This window comes from Zalophus californianus, chromosome 6 (assembly GCF_009762305.2).
Source record: "Zalophus californianus isolate mZalCal1 chromosome 6, mZalCal1.pri.v2, whole genome shotgun sequence".
In the NCBI taxonomy this organism is placed as follows: domain Eukaryota; kingdom Metazoa; phylum Chordata; class Mammalia; order Carnivora; family Otariidae; genus Zalophus; species Zalophus californianus.
In genome coordinates, this window is record NC_045600.1 from 84218186 (window position 1) to 84238756 (window position 20571).

General features: G+C 39.2%; 2 protein-coding genes and 1 pseudogene across 17 annotated transcripts in view; 1 reads left to right on the forward strand and 2 right to left on the reverse strand.

Annotated features, from left to right (window-relative positions):
• Nucleotides 1-10315, reverse strand: part of TMEM87A (transmembrane protein 87A) — a 42259-nt gene extending 31944 nt beyond the window's left edge. For 3 of the 4 annotated variants that reach the window (XM_027570595.1, XM_027570596.1, XM_027570594.1), the window contains exons 1-4: nt 10126-10315; nt 8797-8857; nt 6008-6093; nt 789-902 (exon numbers count right to left, since the gene is read on the reverse strand). In XM_027570595.1, the coding sequence (XP_027426396.1) occupies nt 789-902; nt 6008-6093; nt 8797-8857; nt 10126-10269 (405 nt within the window). In that variant the 5' untranslated portion in view covers nt 10270-10315. The remainder of the gene's footprint in view (nt 1-788; nt 903-6007; nt 6094-8796; nt 8858-10125) is intronic. The other variant, XM_027570597.1, reaches the window with a different exon arrangement.
• On the reverse strand, nt 3749-3848 carry LOC113910641 (annotated as a pseudogene).
• Nucleotides 10185-20571, forward strand: part of GANC (glucosidase alpha, neutral C) — a 70112-nt gene continuing 59725 nt past the window's right edge. For 10 of the 13 annotated variants that reach the window (XR_003515738.1, XR_003515740.1, XR_003515739.1 and 7 more), the window contains exons 1-4: nt 10493-10680; nt 11043-11385; nt 12804-12866; nt 14239-14344. Coding sequence is in view for 9 of the 13 variants with exons in the window: in XM_027570581.2 (XP_027426382.1) it covers nt 11357-11385; nt 12804-12866; nt 14239-14344 (198 nt within the window). In the remaining 4 variants the exon portion in view is untranslated. Of the gene's footprint in view, nt 10316-10492; nt 10681-11042; nt 11386-12803; nt 12867-14213; nt 14345-20571 lie in introns of those variants that run through there. The other 3 variants (XM_027570582.2, XM_027570583.2, XM_027570587.2) reach the window with 3 other exon arrangements.

Below are 20571 nucleotides of genomic sequence, written 5' to 3' on the forward strand. Positions count from 1 at the left end.
TCTCTCTCTCAAATAAATAAATAAAATCTTTAAAAAAAAAAAGGTGTAAAATTCAACTCTTTGAGTTCAGGTCTGTAGCAATAAAATCTAGAAACACTGATTTTTCTGAGAACGTATCAGTTAGATGAGATGACAAGAGAACTGAAAATTGGATGTTTCAAATGCCCATCAGTGGATGAATAAACAACAAAATGTGGTGTGTGTGTATACACACACACACACACATACATATATATACAATTCGTCCTTAAAAAGAATTAAATTCTGATACATATGGATGAACCTTGAAAACATTTCACAATTCACCAAGGGAAAGAAGCCAAACAGATATTGTATGATTCCACTTCTTTGAAGTATCTAAAATACTGAAATTCATGGAGACAAAGTAGAATAGTTGTTACCAGGGATGGGGGAGGGGAGTGTTATTGTTTAAAGGTTATGAAGTATCAGTTTGGGATGATGAAAATTCTGGAGATGGCTGATAGTTGCCCAATAATGCAAACGTACTTAATGCCCCTGAATGGCGTACTTAAAAATGGTTAAGATGGTGGCAAATTTTTTTTTCTACCATAAAAAAAATGGGGATTTGCTTTTTACACACAAAGGAAAGCACATCCTCTTTTTAATGAGATAAACACTAAGTGGCTGACTATGCACCTTTGGAACACGCTTCTAAGTTAGTTCTATCAAAACAAAGAATTGGGAAGTGGGAAATGGGGAATCATCAAAAATACACATATTACACATTTCACCTCTTCTATTTCCCTCCAACCACTATCAAACATTACCTGTGTTTTAAAGAGTTCACTGCAGTTGTGGAACAACTTTGATGACGTTTGGTATTTCCCAGACAAACCTTTTTTTTCCTTAAGGTTTTCCAAATATGTCTCCACTTCTTCTGCCTATAAAAACAGAGAAAATACAAAGTATACAACATACTTTTCACAAGTAAGGTATTTAGAAGATAACAAATAGATAGCCTATAGGACAGATACATGCTTGGATTTGCTATTTTAAAAGTTAACAGCATCAGATAAAAACTGTGTAATAGTATCCAAGAATCTCAGTTTTAGACTCTAAAGTACAGAATTCTAGTCCATTGCTCACAAAGAGTTCTTCTAAAAATTCTAGGAAGACCTGGAAAATGTCAGTCCAGAAGGTTTTGTCACAAGAAAATATATTTACAAAAGTTAATAAACTAAACTGCCAACACCAACAAAAAGATATACTTGTGCTCATAAGCTTAGAGCACAAAACTACTGTAGCTATTCATAGCCCACTGTTGATATTCTGAAAAAACTCATCATTTCTGTGGCTGCATCTATCAGTTCTGTGATTTTCCTCCTATACCTATATCCCTAATCTTCCCCTTTTTTTCCTACGCTCCAGTTTTACATCTCCAACTATCTGCATGTCATTTCTATAATTCTGTCCTGTGGCAACCCAACATAATTTTTACATTCTTAACTTATCTTACCTATAAAGACCAGATCTGCTAAGCTCTTGACCAGTTCATTCCAAGTATCAAATGTATGAAGGTTTTTTTAAGAACATAATTTTTTTTTTCAGATTTTATTTATTTATTTGACAGAGACAGAGACAGCAAGAGAGGGAACACAAGCAGGGGGAGTGGGAGAGGGAGAAGCAGGCTTCCCACTGAGCAGGAGCCAGATGCAGGGCTCGAGCCGAAGACAGATGCCCAACAACTGAGCCACCCAGATGCCCCAAATGTATCAAGTTTTTAACTGTAAATTCAATTAGTGATTAAGAGAAAAAGATCAATAATGCTTCAAACTATACTCTGGACATATTATCATTTCTCTCTAAATTCTTCAGTCCTTTTAGTCTTCCTCGCCCTACCACTCCTATCCAATGTTGTACAACAAAAGCAAAAAATAATCACCACCACCACAAAAAAGGTAATGTAAAACCCTAACAGAAGGCAGAAATCAAAAAGCTTAAGGTTTGAAAAAACAACTGGATGGTGGACATTTTTTAAAGACTAGTTAGAATATCTTTGGAAAGGAAAAAAGAAATAAATGGAGACGAGAAACAGAACGGAAAAGGCCTTGAAATATCCATCTTGGAGCCATATATCTTCAGTGCCCAAGTACAGTGTACTATGTCAACTCTGAAATGAGGTCTAAAACTATTTCCATACTACTAATAAAAAAATAATATGCTATTTGCCTTGTACTGATAATGCAAAAGTAATGATAGGTAAAATTGCTGCCCCATATCAGGAACCAAGGCAGTGGCATCTAATTGTACCAGTAGTCATCACAATCGATCACATATGGCTTAAAAAAAATAAATAAATAAAATGCCAGTTTTACATAAGAATGTCCTTAATGAAACAGTAAAAACTATTAACATTATTAAATCTGGACTTTTGAGTTTGTGCATTTTTTTAATATTCTATGAGACAAAATGGGCAATATGCAAAATATTATAAATGAGATAAAACACTTTACAACTGTTTTGACTTATAACCTGAACTATCCACTTTCTTCATTTGCCTGAAAGAATAACTGACAAGGGGCACCTGGGTGGCTCAGTCATTAAGCGTCTGGCTTCGGCTCGGGTCATGATCCCAGGGTCCTGGGATTGAGCCCGCATCAGGCTCCCTGCTCAGCGGGAAGCCTGCTTCTCCCTTTCCCACTCCCCTTGCTTGTGTTCCTTCTCTGGCCCTCTCTTTGTCAAATAAAATCTTACAAAAAAAAAAAAGAATAACTGACAAACTACAGTAATTCAGATTTGGTTATCTGGGAGATACTTTCTTGAAAATGGGCAAAGGGAGGCTCTTACTTCAAGGAAGACAACTGAGAGTACTCTTTGCCAATGATAAAATTTGAGCTTTCAAATTGTTCTTCCTCACAATGAGCTTAACAGTGTCCAATACTTAAGAGGGAGTTTCTGATGTGACAGGAGGGTAATATTAGCAAATATAACTTCGGGATGCCTGGGTGGCTCAGTCGGTTAAGCATCTGCCTTCGGCTCAGGTCATGAACCGAGGGTCCTGGGACTGAGCCCCACGTAGGGCTCCCTGCTCAGCGGGGAGCCTGCCACTCCCCCTGCTTGTGCACGCTCGCTCTCTTTCTGACAAATAAAATCTTTAAAAAAACAAATATAATTTCAACTTAATTGTAGAATGAGTTAGTATTTTAAAGATTTATAAAATTCAGTCAAGCAGTATTTTTGAAATAACCAAAATCAGACATAGGTAAAAGACCAAAGTGCATGACACACCAACTTATTTAAATACAAAAGAGTAGGAATAAAATTCACTGATATGGTTTCAGATTCCACATTGCCACCAACCTTTAAGAAACTCTACTTGTTATGTTTTGGTATAGAAATCAAAGAACACTATTCACAATTATCTGAAAATACTATTAAAATATCATTCCCTTTTCCAACTATGTATCTGTATGAGGCCACATTTTGTACATATACTTCAACCAAAATAATGTATCACAATAAACTGAGTGAAGAAGATAGAAGAATTCAGCTGTCTTCTATTATATCCAACATTAAATGAAGGGCTTTGCAAAAATACAAAACAATACCTCTTCTGTGTTTTTTTGGAAAAAATCATTTTTCATTAAAAAAATGTTTTTTGTATTAACATGCAATGGCTTGTTACTGCTATCTTAAAACAAATTAATACATATATCTGTATTTTCTGTTCTAATTTCTAATACAGTAACCCACGAGAACAAAAGACTTTTTGGAAACTGCAGTAATTTTTTTTAAGGAATGCTTCATGAATTGGGTGTCATCCTGGGCAGAGGCCATGCTAATCTTCTCTGTATTGTTCCAATTTTAGTATATGTGCTTGTTAGAAGGTGGAGGAGGAACAATAAAGTATTCCATAAACTGAGAAAGTATTTTGAGACAAGAAAACGAAGCAGGCAGCTCTCTATAGTTTACGCAGAGTTTTATTCAGGGTAACTTACTGACAGGGGGAGGAAAATGGGCAGAGGACAATTCACAGCAGTTGCAGAGTTATTCTCTGCAAAATCCAGACCTTAGTCCATAGATATTATACAGTGAGCGGACACACAGGAGGGCACTGTAGTGAGATCAAAGGATTCCCATGCACCTGAAAAGAGCTTGCATGCACCTAATTAACAGCTAATCATTAATTAGATCTTGTGGCACCACCTGTGCATCAGGAAAGGTTAAGACTATGTTATCTCTAACAGATTCATGGAAGGCCAAAACAAGCCTCCCCCAATCCTGGCTTTGGTAGGCATTCCCCCCACTTTTTTAAATTTTTTATTTATTAAATTCAATTAATTAACATATAATGTATTACTGGTTTCAGAGATAGAGTTCAGTGATTCATCAGTCTTATATAATACCAGTACTCATACATCACATGCCCTTCTAAATGCCCATCACCCAGTTTCCCTAGCCCCCCACCCCCTTCCCCTCCAGCAACCCTCAGTTTGTTTCCTAGAGTTAAGAGTCATTTATGGTTGGGAGCCTGGGTGGTTCAGCTGGTTAAGTGTCTGTCTTCGGCTCAGGTTATGATCCTGGAGTCCTGGGATCAAGTCCCGCATTGGGCCCCCTGCTCAGCGGGGAGTCTGCTTCTCCCTCTACCCTTCACCCCGCTCATGCTCTCTCCCACTCTCTCAAATAATAAAAATAAAATCTTTAAGCAAAATAGTCTCTTGTGGTTTGCCTCCCTCTCTGATTTCACCTTGTTTTATTTTTCCCTCCCTTCCCCTATGATCCTCTATTTTGCTTCTTGAATTCCACATATGAGTGAGATCATATTAACTGTTTCTCTGACTGACTTATTTCACTTAGCATAATACCCTCTAGTTCCGGGCGCCTGGGTGGCTCAGTTGGTTAAGTGACTGCCTTCGGCTCAGGTCATGATCCTGGAGTCCCGGGATCGAGTCCCACATAGGGCTCCCTGCTCAGCAGGGTGTCTGCTTCTCCCTCTGACCCTCTTCCCTCTTGTGCTCGCTCTCATTCTCTCTCTAATAAATAAATAAAATCTTTAAAAAAAAAATACCCTCTAGTTCCATCCACATTGTTGCAAATGTCAAGATTTCCCTTTTTTGATGGCTGAGTAATATTCCATTGTGTGTGTGTGTGTATGTGTGTGTGTGTATATATATATATATATATATATACACACACCACATCTTCTTTATCCATTCATCTGTTGATGGACATCTGGGCTCTTTCCTTCGTTTGGCTATTGTGGACATTGCTGCTATAAACATTGGGGTGCATGTGCCCCTTCGAATCACTATATTTATATCCTTTGGATAAATACCTAGTAGTACAATTGCTGGGTTGTAGGGTAGCTCTATTTTCAACCTTTTGAGGAATCTCCATACTGTTTTCCAGAGTGCTGCACCAGCTTGCATTCCCACCAACAGTGTAGGAGGGCTCCCCTTTCTCCTTATCCTCACCAACATCTGTCATTTCCTGACTTGTTCATTTTAGCCATTCTGACTGGTGTAAAGTGGTATCTCATGGTTTTGATTTGTATTTCCCTGATGCTGAGTATGTTGAGCATTTTTCCATGAGTCTGTTGGCCACTTGTATGTCTTCTTTGGAGAAATGTCTGTTCATGTGTTCTGTCCATTTCTTGATTGGATTATTTGTTCTCTGGGTGTTGAGCTTGATAATAGATTTTTGGATATTTCTAAGATTATGTTATAATAATCTCCAAGGGGCCTGAAACACATAGCCCCACAAGAGAAGTAACTAAACAAACATAAACAAAATGGAGGGCCAAAGATGGGATTCAGTACTGTCAGCATTCCTACAGTGCTGCCAAAGTGAGCAGGAATCTGCAGTAATTTTTAAGGGTTGAGACCAAAAAGTTTGAGAATTGCTAGCATGGTAGGTCTGCAAACTGGGAAGCACAGAAGATTCTAATTTCAGCTCTCCTGCTAGCTACATGACACTCCTTCCTCTATACGGTAGGACACGATGATATTTAAAGTCCAAGAAAGTCTGTTAATTTTATATTCCTTACCTTGAAGTTGTATATTTCATTGTAACAATCAGCACTTTTCAGATACCAGGTTATATTCAAAGATGCATCACAAGGTTCTCCGTCAACTATAAAAGAAGAAAACTTTGTGAATAAAGATGATTCCCAAAGCATTTTTCCTAAACTGTTACCCCACATTCTATTTTTCCTGCTAAATTTAGATACTCAAAGACCATCTCTTCTCTGAACACAAGGTACTGAAGTAATATACGTAAAAAGAAGTGGATATTCTTCAGATAAAAGTACTGTTGTTCACAAAAGAAGTTTCTGACCTGCTTAAGTATATCTACTTTTATGCCTTAAAACCTGTTTCTGGTTCTCTGCTGGAAAAAAACCTGGAAGTGATATAGCAGTCCTAAGTTAAAACCAGTCTTCTATTATCATTCAAATTATTTACTGAGCAGAGCACTTAAGTATACAAAGTTACATGACACTGCGTTAGGCTAGAGAACAGGACTCTGTAGGAGGCTACATTCTAGTTGGAGAAACAAGGAATAACATTAAGGACATCATAGGGCAGTATTCAAAATAGTTCCACTGAGGGAAAAATTAATGGCTTAGACCTTGAAAGATACCAAAACTAGACAGAAAGAAAAAAGGAAAAAAAAACAAACCTGGCTGGGGAAGGTAGGAAGACCAAAAGCAAAAATGAAAGACTCTTCCCAAAACCCACCTTAAGAGAGGCCTCAAGGAACCTCATGAAGTCAGAGCCTCATAACTAATTAAACATAGTTTGGAACAAATTACTCTAGTGGACCAAGGCATTAGTCTGAAAATTTGAGAGCACAAATCTGACCGTATCACTGATCAGCTGTCCCACCTGGAAGTCAGTTTATCTTTGATTCCAGCTGCATTATGGAAAATATACTAGAAGATACCTGCTTTATACAAATGTGACAAAGATAAACATGACTGCATCTATGAATCTATTTTTGGTTCTTAACAAAAGGTCCACACCTAAAATTATTACCTTTCCCTTTTCTTTGTTTTGAATTGTTTTCTCAAATTAATTTTCGAGTGACATACTTTTACGAGGGTCAATTAAAATACACAAAACTCTGATGTGCTAAATAGAATTTATGGAAATGATAAAAAGGATATTTGTGATCTCACTGTTAACTATTCAGAAGAACCATACAAAGATGGGATTAACTCAACAGAGCCAATAAGAAAATCCCCTAAACAAAAGATCTGCAGAAAGACTTGGCTGAAAAAATAATACTATATATGTTAAAAGACACCATTCAGAACTTTGAATGGATGGCATTAAGAGACGAAAATGGTCCTGGCAATTTCATGGAAAGCTATATACCACAGCCCTAAAGTATACAATCAGAGACAAGGTAAATGTGAGAAAGCAGACAAGTAACAAAATGAAAGACAATATAATTTTTTAGGAGCCTCAAATTCTCCCAAAAAATAAAATGTAAACACTGCAAAATAATGCAGCTTGTGTAAGGTGGCTAAGCACCAGTTGATCAAAATACAGGTAAGAAAAAACTATACATGATAAAAAGGTAGAAGAGCATGCAGGCTGTCAGGCTATTCCAAAAAACCAAATACTGTTATCCCTAAAAGTTACTCTTTTTTTTTTTTTTTTTAGGATTTTATTTATTTATTTGACAGAGAGCGACACAGCGAGAGAGGGAACACAAGCAGGGGGAGCGGGAGAGGGAGAAGCAGGCTTCCCGCTGAGCAGGGAGCCCAATGTGGGACTTGATCCCAGGACCCTGGGATCATGACCTGAGCCGAAGGCAGACGCTTAACGACTGAGCCACCCAGGCGCCCTAAAAGTTACTCTTATGTGGCACATCAACCTCACAAGACAGACCAGTTTATTTCAGGAATCTGATTTAAACCAAATTTAAGTCATTAGTCAAGAGATTGTATTTTCGTAGACATAGTCTATTCTTTATAGAAATTTTACTGGCCCCCTTCACTCCTGTTAGACTGTAAGCTCAGTAAGAGAGAGGGCCTTTTCTATCACTTCCCTGCTGTTTAAAACAATGCCTGGCACATAGTAGGTTTTTAATAACTACTTACTAAATGATTAAAACAAAATCATCCAACTACAACTTACAATTTTGCACTTTCATGGATAAAGACATGCAAAGAAGCACACATGGATGATATGAACTTTTATCCCTGATCCCGAAACAGAGCTATCCATGATCATTTATTCCCTAAAATAAAACCAGTTTCAAAAATAAAAGGAAGCCGTTTTTAAATATGCAACAGGATATTCTGGATTCAGATACAGTGGTTTTCTCACTGGACAGACTGGTTTTGTTCTATATAATCCCTATACCCCGGTAATATCTTAGAGCTTCCTCTTCCAAAGATCCAAACAGTAAAATACTCCTTCTGTAAACAAAGGTTTACTGAACATATTCATTCAGAGCCAAAGGTCTGATAAACCTAAGTCATGTGTTCAGTAAATATCTAACAAGCACACAAAAGCAAAGTCAGTGGTATCTCTCTAACACAGGACAGATTAAAACACCAGGCAGACAATCAAACAACATAATTTGTCTAACTGTGTATAGTAAACACCAGAGAAACAGAAGAAAATAAAGTTCACACAAGTATTCTGAAAATTACTCACTGAAAAGACCTTAATTACACTACAATGTTTATGCCTAGATAGTGCCAGACTATTAAATTTTAAAGCTCATGTTTAGAGTAGGTCAGAGATAGAAACTAGGTAATTTAAAAAGTTTAAAGATCACTTAAAAACTCGAATAAAAACTTCATGAAATGCAAAAACTCACATTTCAGAAAGATAGTGGTATTTTTGAACAGGATCTTTCCAAAACTAAAATAATTTTTCCCCTGCAAAGATAAAGGAGAGAAAGATAATTAGCATCAGCTCACTTTAATTCCCAAGGCAGAATATAATTGTTATAAAAACCTAAATTTATAAAGTGTTTAAGTTAGTTTTCTTAACAAAAAATAAATCAATATCCTTCCTTTTAGTAAAATTCAACCATATCCAAACTGCAGTTTTGCAGCTTGGTGCAGACACAATCTTTTCCCCCACAGGCCATGAAGCAAGGACTCTAGGAGAGAAGCTGATAGAAATCCCAACTTAAATCTTCATGGGAGGTGCTCCTTAATTAGTTTATTCCCTTTACCCACTAATCACTGTTCAGAATTATCCAATCATTTCTTCAAATAAACTACTGTATGAGCAGTCAAGACGAATTTAACTAGTAACCATTTTAGCAACAACACCTAAAAATAAGAACCTGAAGATCTTCACCAAATGAACAAAAGCTATAATGCTTGCTATGTAAAAGCTCAAATAAGATTTGGACATTACAACCAGTGAGCAGAGCAGAATGAAACAAAAAGGCCACCGTGGTTTCAAAAGGACAAAATGCTTTTTGGCATTTCCTGGGTGCATCTGATTTGCTGGCTCGCAGGACTATAGCTCTTACTCAAATGAGGTTTAAAGGAGGGGGGTGGGGGGACAGAAAGGGTCAACCTATCTAGTAAATTGTCCAAAAGAAAGACTACCTTTACCATATCAAATTTTAGAATACAATTTCTTCCATTTCAGCCATTCTCATGTTAGAATACATTTTTTATAATGCCTAGGCTTCCTAATCACACAGCAAAGCTTAGAATAACCACTGCAAAGTTCCAATGAAATCAAACAACTTCGTAAGTAGAATCATCCAGTAATAAAAAAAGTGCAGAGCAAAAAAAGAAAAACACCTATTTCCAGATCTCTCTCATCCAACTCGGGGTCACTGGATTCTGTGAAACTTCGGCTGAAAGGGAAACCGTTCTCTACCTATTCATCAACTTTCCCGTCTCAAATAAAGCATTCAAAGTTCTGACTTAGCTGGTAAGAAACCGCCCCACCATTCTTCTCCGGTCCTGAAGTGGCCCTGGCACTCCCGCTAACCTACCCACAGAAGTGCACGGCTTTCCGCTCCAGGGAGGTGGGTCCCTGCTAACCAGCGACAGAGACGCTCCAGGTAATTCCACCCCTTCGGAAGCGGACTTTTGCGAAACCTTCATGGACCCCTAGGGCCGCCGTAGCCCCACCCCTTGCTCCTCCAGGCTCAGTTGCTTCTGAAGTGAACACTCACCGACGGTATCGGAATGTGCCACTTGGATCGGTCGGCAGCGGCGACAGGTGCCGGTCCTACACCGAGGAGCGACAATGGGGACGGCTGAATCCCCAGAAGAAGAAGAATGACAGGCAGCACCTGAAGCCACGCAGCCGCCGCCATCTTCACAGCCGTGGAGCGCCTACCGAAAGCATTTCACCTTCTTCCGGTTTGCCCCGCCCTCTTCCGGCTCTGCTCTGGGGGCGGGATCATCCGGGTCCTCGAAACCTCGCGGTGCTTGTTTGTTTTGCCACCCAGCAGCCCCTCCCTAAGGCAGCCGTCACGGCCTCGTGTGAGTTTTAGACCGTACGGCGCAGGCGTAGTCCCGTGGTAACTCGGTCACCTTGGAGCATTAGGATGTTCACCAAAAGCCGCATCCGCTTCGGTCGGCGCTTCTCTCTCCCGGCCCTTAAAGGGTCTGGGGACCAAGCAAGCACCCAGTGTAGCGTTTGGTTCTCTCCTCCTCTCGTTCGCCCCAGCCTCTCATCCCTTCTAGACCAAAGTCAGTCGCTGGGGCCAGAAGTCTGGGAAGCCGTAAGTCAGCCTGTTTCGTGTGTAGTAGTGAGTTCTCGGTTTTCTGGAGATATTTAAGCAAAGACTGGAATTTGGCAGTGGTAGAGTATAAGCACTTACTGAACTGTATCGACTGTAGTAGATATGACCTTTATAAAGACCGTTCTAGCCCTGAAAAGTATGATGCTGCAGAATTTGACCGGGGAACATCAACCTTCAGCACAGAGCCGGCCAGCACTTTCTATTAAAAACTGAAAGAGTGGGTCAGTTTTCAGTATCTGTGGCGTCACGGTCACTGAGATAAACCTGCAGAAATTTGGCCTGGGTCAGACAAGCGGTCTCGGTACTTCCTGGTTCTCACGCTCTTGACTTTTATCCTCTAGGGCTCTTTGAGTACACGCCCCCTACACTGGAAAGACAGTGTTGGTTCCTAATGAAAGCAGTTCTTCGTCGGGCGCTCGTAACCAAGAAAATGTGACCAACTAAATCCCTAGAAACGCAAGTTTGGGCCTGGAAAACCCAGGAGTAAATGCAGATTTGCTACTCCTTAACGACCTGGAGAGGACTCCCATTTCCCAGGACCTGACAGTGGTGAAGTCCTGGTTGTAACTTAGAAAAACGTCCCATCGGCGTTTTAAAAAGACTGCCTTTGGCCTTGCCCTGAGCGCTGAAAGTCAGTCGGATTGACTGGGACGCCATGGAAGCTGCTGGGAAAGAGGAAATCAGGTAAAGGCCCAGTGGTGGTCCTGCAGGGACTGAATCCAGTCAGCAGGGGATAGATAACACCTGAAAGCAACATTCTGGTTTTGAAGGTTTTACTGATTCTTTGAAGGCCTTTTATTTGCATGTTTCATATTTTTGTACTTAATCTTTATCATTTTTTTCTCAATTCCCCAGGGAATTAGTTGATATTAGTAGCCCCTCATAAAATATTTTCAGGATGGTTTACAAAACAGTGGAAGAGTGGTGATCAGAACTATAACAAGTGAATTTCAAGCATGTTGCTTTCCATGTTCAGCTGTACCCCCATCTTCCTAAATTGTTAGCTCATTCTTGAAAGCTGGAAAGCAAAGACTGCAAATTTCTCTAATCTTTGCACACTTAATTAAAAGAAACAGTGACAAAGACTGCATCAGTGAAGGATTTGATGACTTCCAAGAAAATAATTTAGTACAGCCAAGTGTATCTGTGTGGGCTTGTTTTCTTAATATCTTGAAATTTGTGTTCAATCATAGTTTCCTACATATTCACAGACATGCTGACTACAGCTGTATTCAGCAACATGTCTGCTTGAAGGCCAGTGTAAATTTCCCCCTCCTTACAGCCTATGGTTTTAATCATACGGAGGCTAATTTATTTTTTAAAGATTTTATTTTTAAGAAATTTCTATACCCAACACGGGGCTCTCGAACTCAGAACCCCGAGATCTGCATGGACTGACTAATCCAGCCAGGTGCCACTGGACGCTAATTTAAATACATGTTCTCTAGTAGCAATATGCTTGTATCTTATTCATATTCTATTCTAGAAACAGCTGTTCTGGGAACTTGATTTTAAAAAGCATTGGCTCCTAATTGTCAGCATCATCTTAAAAAGCAAAAAATTTTCCTTCTACATCTGTTTCTATTATTCTACTCCTTGCATATACCTCTGTTAAAGCATTTGTCAGGTTGATTTGTGCTTGTTGGTTAGGCTCTCGTAGAAAGCTCAGACACATCTCTTCATATCTTCCTTAGAGCCCAGCACTCAGTAGGAATATTCTGAAAATATTTTATTGAATAAATAAGTGGGTAGATTGGATTTTTTTCGTTTGGGTTTTTTGTGTGTTTTTGCTTCTGATTTTATTGTTGTAGTCATAGCCTTCAGCCATCATTTTAAAAGAACTCTTCCTTATAAGTGACAAGACTCTTTTTCCAGTGCTTTCGGGGTAATCCCAGAACTTGATGTTTTGTTGTTTATCTTGTGTGATTTACAAAAGGATGTTATTCTACAGCACAGCATCTATTGTGTTATGTTATGGCCATGACACAGTTTTGCATTGCAGAAGTTTATTACCTGTGTTCATGCTATAGTTAGAGCAGGAACAAAAATTGGATTCACAAACCTTGTAGAAAATATGTTTCTTAAAATGTCTTTTTATTTAGTGTTGAAGATGAAGCTGTGGATAAAAACATTTTCAAAGATTGCAGCAAGATTGCTTTCTACAGGTAAGGAGAGGAAATGTATTACCTAGATCAAAACATTTCAATATTGCAATGTTTATAGGCTTTTTAAGGAAAGGGTCAATTAGGAAATGTAATCATTAAGAAATTCATCAGACAGGAGACATTCACCTTTATACACTTATTATTGTCTTATTTAAATTTCTCAATAAATACATATTTTATTTTAAAAGTGTTTATGTATTTGAATAGATAATACTTTTACAGGTTTCAGAAGTCAAATAATATAAAAAGATATACTTTGAAAAGTGTTACTCCCATGCCTGTCCCCTATCACCCCATTCCACATCTTGTCCCTCTAAGTAACCAGATTTATTAGTTCCTTATTTATCCTCCCAGTATTTCTTTTTGTAAATACATATATTCTTATATCACTGCCTTTCTTATACCAAGTAGCTTCCTATATATGCTGTTGTGTACTTTTTTTCCTGCTTTATAGTCTATTCTCAAGAGCTCTGCATGAGTATATAGAGATTGTCCTCTCTATTTATAGCTGTGTAGTATGTACTATGATTTATTCAGTCTCCTTCCTATTGCTAGATCCTTGAGCTTTTAATCTTTGAGCTATAAAATCAGGCCATAATGAAAAGCTATACATATGTCATTTCCTACACCTACACGTGTATTTATAGGATTAATTTCCAGAAATGGTATTACTGCATCAAAGAATAGATACATTTAAAATTGTACCTATTACCAGAGGCCCCCTCCCCCATAGGGATTGTACCGTTTTGTACTCCCATCACCACTATGTAAGATGACCTATTTCCCCAGAGCTTCAAAAAACATTTCTTTAAAATCTTTCTGTTGAGTGTCTTTCTGTGATCCTAAACCTGAAAGCACCAAAAATTGTATCCTATGTTACAACTTTCTAATTTATTCACACTGCTCTAAAGGAAGAAAATCAGATCACCTAAATTCTGAATAGGTACCTTAGAGGGAATTCTATAGGGAACTCTTGGTCATTTTGTTAAGTTACTGGATTATGTTGGATTTCCATAATTTATTGAGTTTCTATTAAAGTGTACATTTCATGGAAGGAGGAAGGAAAATTAACAAGCTAATAAATGTCGTCTGTGAAAACTGCCCCACCTTCTCAATAAACGGGACAAAATGCCATCCTTGGGCAGTGCTATGTTGAACAATTTCATTCGTATTATTCTTAATTAGTACTAATTTTATTGGCACTCTAATAACAAAGTACTCCTGTTAGTACTTTATTAGAGTACTAATACTGCCTGGACCCAGTTCATTTACCATCATAGTGAAGTTTAATGACTTCCACATGATAATATAGTCTGTTGGATGCTGACAGTCACAAATAATTCTCAGGTGTTTATATTCTGTATATCGGCAGGCGTCAGAAACAGCTCTCCAGGAGAGCCACCTATCAGGCATCACTAGACTCAGCCACAATAGGCAAAGACAGCACCAAGTTCCAAATCATCAGTGAAACAACCAAGGTGAGAGAGAAGTATTTCCTACAAAGAATTATTTGTTTCTATATTAAGTTGGGTTTGAATGAAGTAAATTTCCACAAAGGCTAATTAAAACTACGTATGCTTCAAAAATAAACATTGTTAGGGAAGTAATGTCATCTACAGTAATAATGTAACGTTATCTACACTGGTGTAGATAAAGCAATGTTATCTACATGAATACCACTTTAACGGTAATGTGAGTGTTAACTTAGAGATTGCCTATGTATCACATGCTTTCCTCGATGTTTTACAAATGTTATTTCCTTTTAATTCGTCCTCATAATACAGAAAAGTGACTAGAAAGTCACCTGCTTAAAGTCATGCAGCTGGTAATCAGAGTTTTCACCTGCATCTGTCAACTCTATCAAGTACCCATGTTCTGTTACTATTAGACAGTGTGCACTTGAGCATGCAGACTGAGCAAGGTACAGATTCAGTGACTGTCCAAACCTCAAAATGTGGGTGGGCCAGGGGAGCAAGGGACTATATAGTTGAAAACCTAAGTCACAAATGTTCCATCTCCTGAACTGCTTCACTAGCAGATCACCCTAGTTATTACATACTGAAAGGATTAGAGCAGTATATTTACTTTTTCTCACTTGTCAAGTCATCATGCTACTTCGGATGGGCCAGTCACAGAGGAAGTGCTATATGGGCTGAGCCAGGAAGTGTGACCATGCACAAGTACCCATGCTCCCAGCCTGACCCTCACTTCCAGATCCTCCCTGTCTTCTTAGAAGCTTCAGGTGCTTCTAAGGCCTCTCAAACCAGTATGACCTAATTGATAGTTCATGTAACTAAAAGACATACTTAAAGCCATGCAGTCTAGGTTCCCTAACAGGTGACTGAGAAGAAATCCCCCCTTTTCCTGCAAAGCTGCGAGAGATCTCCCTGTGGCATAGCTCTCACCCCATGGTGCTGCGCTGAGGAAACACTTCAGGGAAGACAATAAAAACTTCCCCACAGCAGGGGGTTCTCTATAACATTTGTAAGACCTTTAATTTAGCAGAGGGTTCCAACTTTATTCCCAGACAGGAGGATCAATTGCACACCGAGGAAGGCTACCTTCCTTACAAATTTTAGAAAATTTAGCTATTTCATAGATGTGGAGTTTTCTAACATACTTTTCTTGCCCAAATTCAAAATAAGGGCTAAAATCCTGTCAACAGTTCTGTGTTCTCTGTCCTATCCCTTGTCCCCAACTTCTGGTTACTTAAGGGTGTATTGTGGTAGCAGTATACTTAGTTCATGTCTCTTAACTACACAGATGGGATGGTTAACCTTTCTCTGAAACGTAGTGCTGCTTTTATACCACCTTTTTTTTTTTCTGGAGGCATTTTCCCCCTTGCTTGGCATCTTTGATGCCTCTGAGTTCTTAGTTCATGGTACTCCCCCCCCCCCGCCCAAAGTCATAGGTCCTCTACAACTGATCCACGTCTATACTAATCATTTTTTTTTTAGCATAGTTTGATAGCTATTCATGGGAAAACATGGAATGGCACTGATTTCCTTCCTGGGGAGCCACCGGCCATTTGCATGTGGTCTAATAGCCTGACACCCAGCCAAACCTCTGTATTCATAGTCAACAGAAGCAGTTGGCTCCAGGAAATGCAAGGAGTCCACTAGGAACCTTCTAAGAGTCATAGTCATTAAGCCTGCCACCAGATGTCAGGTACCTTCCTTTCTTTTTCCTTTATTTTTTTGTTTTATGTTTTTTTGTTTTGGGGGTTGTTTTTGTTTTTGTCATTTGCTCATTTTCATTCCTGTCTCCAGTGTGTCTAAACCCAGAGAGTTGTAGCTATCCCACAGTCAGGGCAAGAATCATTTTCCATCCTTGGGGAGCCTCAGTATATTGAGCATCTGAATATCCACTGTCATGAAGACGCATGAAGACGCATGGTGACGCGAAGTAAATGAGGCAAAAGCACTCTGTGGACCAGAATGCAAATGTCCATGCACCTTGATAGCAGTACAGTTAGTGGTGGATCCCCACACACAACCTTTTACAAAACTGTAGGTCAGTTCTCTATACACATCCCTCTTTGGAGCCTGAAAACGTGAGAGACAATGCTGTTCAGGTCAGGTGCCAGAACCAGAGTCCACCAGATCTAGACGCCTCCTAAGGAAAAGAAGCCACAGTCCAGGAGGACCCACAGAATCTCAGTACAAGATAGCACATGGGTCAGAAGGGAGTTGAGAAGCCCAACAAGCAAGGGCAGGTTATCCAGGATGTCAAGCAGCATGGCTCCCAGGATTGAGAACTTTGAGGACCCCTTGGAACAGACTTCATGTTCAGGTATTAGAAATATTTGGGCTGCATAGAGAATCTGCATGCTCTGATCTCAGGCAAATGTATATGTTTAGGGGGTCACCCTGAAATTCTGGGCTGAAATGTTTTTCTTATCACTTGGAGTTGAGATGACTAAGAGGGACTCAGGATTTTATGTCCTCTGTCAGTCTGGTAGAGACAACGAGGACCCGGACAGTAATCTCTAAAGTTGTCTGAACTTGCATCCGGCTCACTGTAGAGACAAGCAGCCTCCATTTGGGGTGGTTTCTGGGACGAAATGGGTGTTTCATGGGATATTTCATATTAGGACATGGTATAGGTGTGATCTGGAGATTTAAAACAAGCTGCACGTATCTACTTATTCAGAATGATAGCTTTTTACTTCAGGTTCAGAGAGGTAAGAGTCCAAAGTCTAAGAGGATCATATTCAGCTCACAGCTGCAGTTCTCAGATTTCACTGATTCAGATTTTGACAAACCCAGCATTCTTAGTGTCTCTGCCTGCCCCCACACCATTACATCTCTTAAAGCAGTAACTTTGTTCTCAAGATCTGTTGTTAATTTTTTAAATCTTCTTCTCAGTCCCCTTCCCCCAATATAAGTAACCAGGAAACAGAACCAAGCTTCATTCAACATTGTCTTAGCTCAGGTTCCCATAACAAAATACCATAGACTGGGTATCTTAAACAACAGATACTGATTTACCATAGTTGTAGAGTCTGGGAAATCCAAAATCAAGGTGTCTTTGGGGACCCTTTTCCTGGCTTATAGACTACCATTTTATTATATTTTCAGACAGTGGAGAGAGAGCTAAATCTCTGGTTTCTTTTTCTAAGGGCACTAATCCCATCATAACCCCACCCTCATGACCTTATCTAAACGTAATCACTTCCCAAAGGCCCCATCTCCAGATACCATCATACTGAGGGGCAGTGCTTCAAAATACGGATTTAGAGTTTGGGGGAGACACAATTCAGCTCAAACATGATGTTCTTGGGACATGGTCATGTTAGAGAACAAACTGAAGTGTGGCCCTGTGTGTTGTCTCCAGCTCAGAACATCTAGGCTTTGGAGGAAAGCCAGTTGTAGGTTAAACTGCGTAAGTTTTCTCATACAGGGTCCCGTTATAGTATGTTACCTATTCCCGATGAAAAATTAATCAGGTAGATATTTGGTAAAGAGACTTCCAAGAGAACATCTAAAAAGAAAGCTAACAGTAAAATGTTGACTGCTTTTTAGAGTTTTGTTTTGTTGGGTTTTTTACCAGTTTTTTTTACCTTCAGTGAAAATTTGACCTGGATTGAGAAACATGGTGAGGTCAGTCTTGTGACTTCGGAGCAGAGCAATTTATTCTGCCCTCTGAGTCTAGCACAAAGCACTGCTAGCAAGGCTATCTGGAATAGACCTAGGTCTTTGACCTGCTTTATATTGCCAATTTTGAGGCTTTCTCATAACATGGATGACCTTTTAGCAACATATTTACTTTCCTTTGCAGCCTGTCTTCAAGTTTTCACCAGAGACTCCACTTCTGGCAGCATCTCCAAGGATGCAGGGGTATCTCAGAGCACCTCCATTAAGTTACCCCTGCCTTTGCCTTTAAACCTGATGGAAATGGGATTTTGCCCAACCCGCCACCTCCTCAGCAGATGAGGAAGAACTACCACTTGTTAGCCAGTAGTGTTTCTGCAGAAGTGGCCATGAACAGGCAGCTAATTCGGGAACTAGCCAAACAACCAGAAGCACACCTGGACAGGCTGATTGTCCTTGGGGAACGGGCTAGTACCCAGCGTGAACTTGCCAGCGTTCTCTGTGGAGAATCGGTGCTTGCAATAAACCAACTGGCTGCAACAGTGGAAGGGGCAATTAGTGTCCTGTGGCAATTTAATGAACTCTTAGACAGTCCTCTGAATCCTGGGAGATCTTGAGCAACAACTTGCTCACTCTTGTAAGCCTTTTAGATGAACTGTTCCTTTGAGTATAGTGAAGACACCTGGTGCCAGAGGAAAGGCAAGATCTGTATCCATCAAGGAGAAGTTGACGGGGTCATAAATTCCATTCCTAATACCCACTGCCATTTTAATATGTGTTCTAGGGCTGTTGTGGTAAAACTCCATCACAGTCTCTACTGGTTGTGATTCCCAGTTCTGGGTAAATAACAGGTTTTGTTTTAATATAATTGTGATCAGTCCACTACTTGAATACAAAGACAAGTCTGTCTCTACCACCATAGTTTTTACAACCTGATATTTTTGCCCATGTGGCCAAAAACAACAACAATAAACTAGATTTATGGATGACAGACTACAGGTTTTGTTTTTATTAAGTATAAGAGAAATCAGATAGGAAAAGAGAATTAATATTCTTTCCCAGACTGTGAGAAGTGAGCCTCTGAATAAAGCTTTATGAAAAACCAAATGGAGACTTGTAGTTTTAAAAGGAACCTCTAAAATGGATTCCTTTCTCTGAGGATTTATCTCATTTTCTCTGTGTAGGTGGACGTTTACAGATTTTAAATATTTTTAATATTTTTAAATATTTAAGATGCTCAGTTACATGTTTCTTCACTTGTTTTACGTAAATCCATCTTGCTGCAATTTAAATGTAACTGCTACTATGATCTAAGTACTCACACTAACTCCTAGTTTACGCAGTCTGGCTTCTGTAAGTTAACATGTCTTTTCATTGTCATCTCCAATCATCACTAACAGGAAGAAGAGATTCCATCATTTGTTTGTATATTACTTTTTCATAAATGTCCAGACAGGAAAAGAAAAGGAAAATAGAGAAATTCTTAATGTGTTAGATAGAAGAATGTAACATTCATGTCCAGGCTTTTTGACACAAGCAAGGTTTTGGTGGAAGAAGTGAGCAATAACTGGCAATTGAGGAACCTAGAGAAGTGGTTTCTAAACTGTCAGCCACAGAGCCCAGGTCTCCATGGAGGTGTCTCAGAGCTCAGTTCAGGGAGGGGCTCACAGGTAGGGGCTCCGAGCCACTCCCCACTGTCTTTAACCCACATAGCTTTGTTTATTGGACTTCTGAAAATCTGTTGCTGTTTAAAAACAATGTTTTTAAGTCAATAAAAACAGCATGAGCCAGATCATAGAAACAAAGCATACGAATATCTAAGGAGATTATATGCTTGGAACATGAAAGCTATGTAGGTAATAGTAGGAGATATGAATGAATCTGAATATCGACCTTGAAAAGGATTGCCTGTTGGAAAAAAAATCATTTGCTTAATTGAGCTAAAATGAAAACAAAATGGAGCTTTGACTCTGATTTATGTGTTTGGTTGTAAAAGATCATTATGGTAAAAGGAAAAGCAGGGTTATTAACTGCCTCCTCATAGAATTAGGATTCTTTCCTGACTGCAGCCTCAAGAACAAGACAGACCAATCTTTCATTTTAAAAAATATTGTTCTTAAAGAGAGCTATTTTCTTAAAACTGGGAGGATCTCTGAGTACAGAAACTAGGTGCAATTTGTTCATCATATGTAGGTAGCCTGTGTGCCCTCTGCTTAGGATGTTCTTGCTCGTTTTGCCTACCCAGAGTCCTGCTAGTCCCTGAAGGTCCTGCTCCTCCAGAGACAGCCCAGAACCCCTCTCCTTACAAGTCATCATTAATATTCCCTCTCTTCTCCCACAGCACTGTGCTTGTCCTTCTCCCTCAGCACTTAGAGCATGCTTTATGTTTACCATGTTTCGTCTCTAGATTGCAATTTCCCTCTAAGAGTTTGGTCATCTTTTTCACAGCACATCCCAATATTAGATGCTAAGTAACTGTTAGTTGAATTTGAGAGAGCAATGGAAATAATAGGTCTCACTTAGGAGAAAACATAATCTGACAGAATTTCAGCTTTATTTGTATTTGAGCACATTTTTAAATCTTAGAATTCTGATGACACACTTGAAGTAAT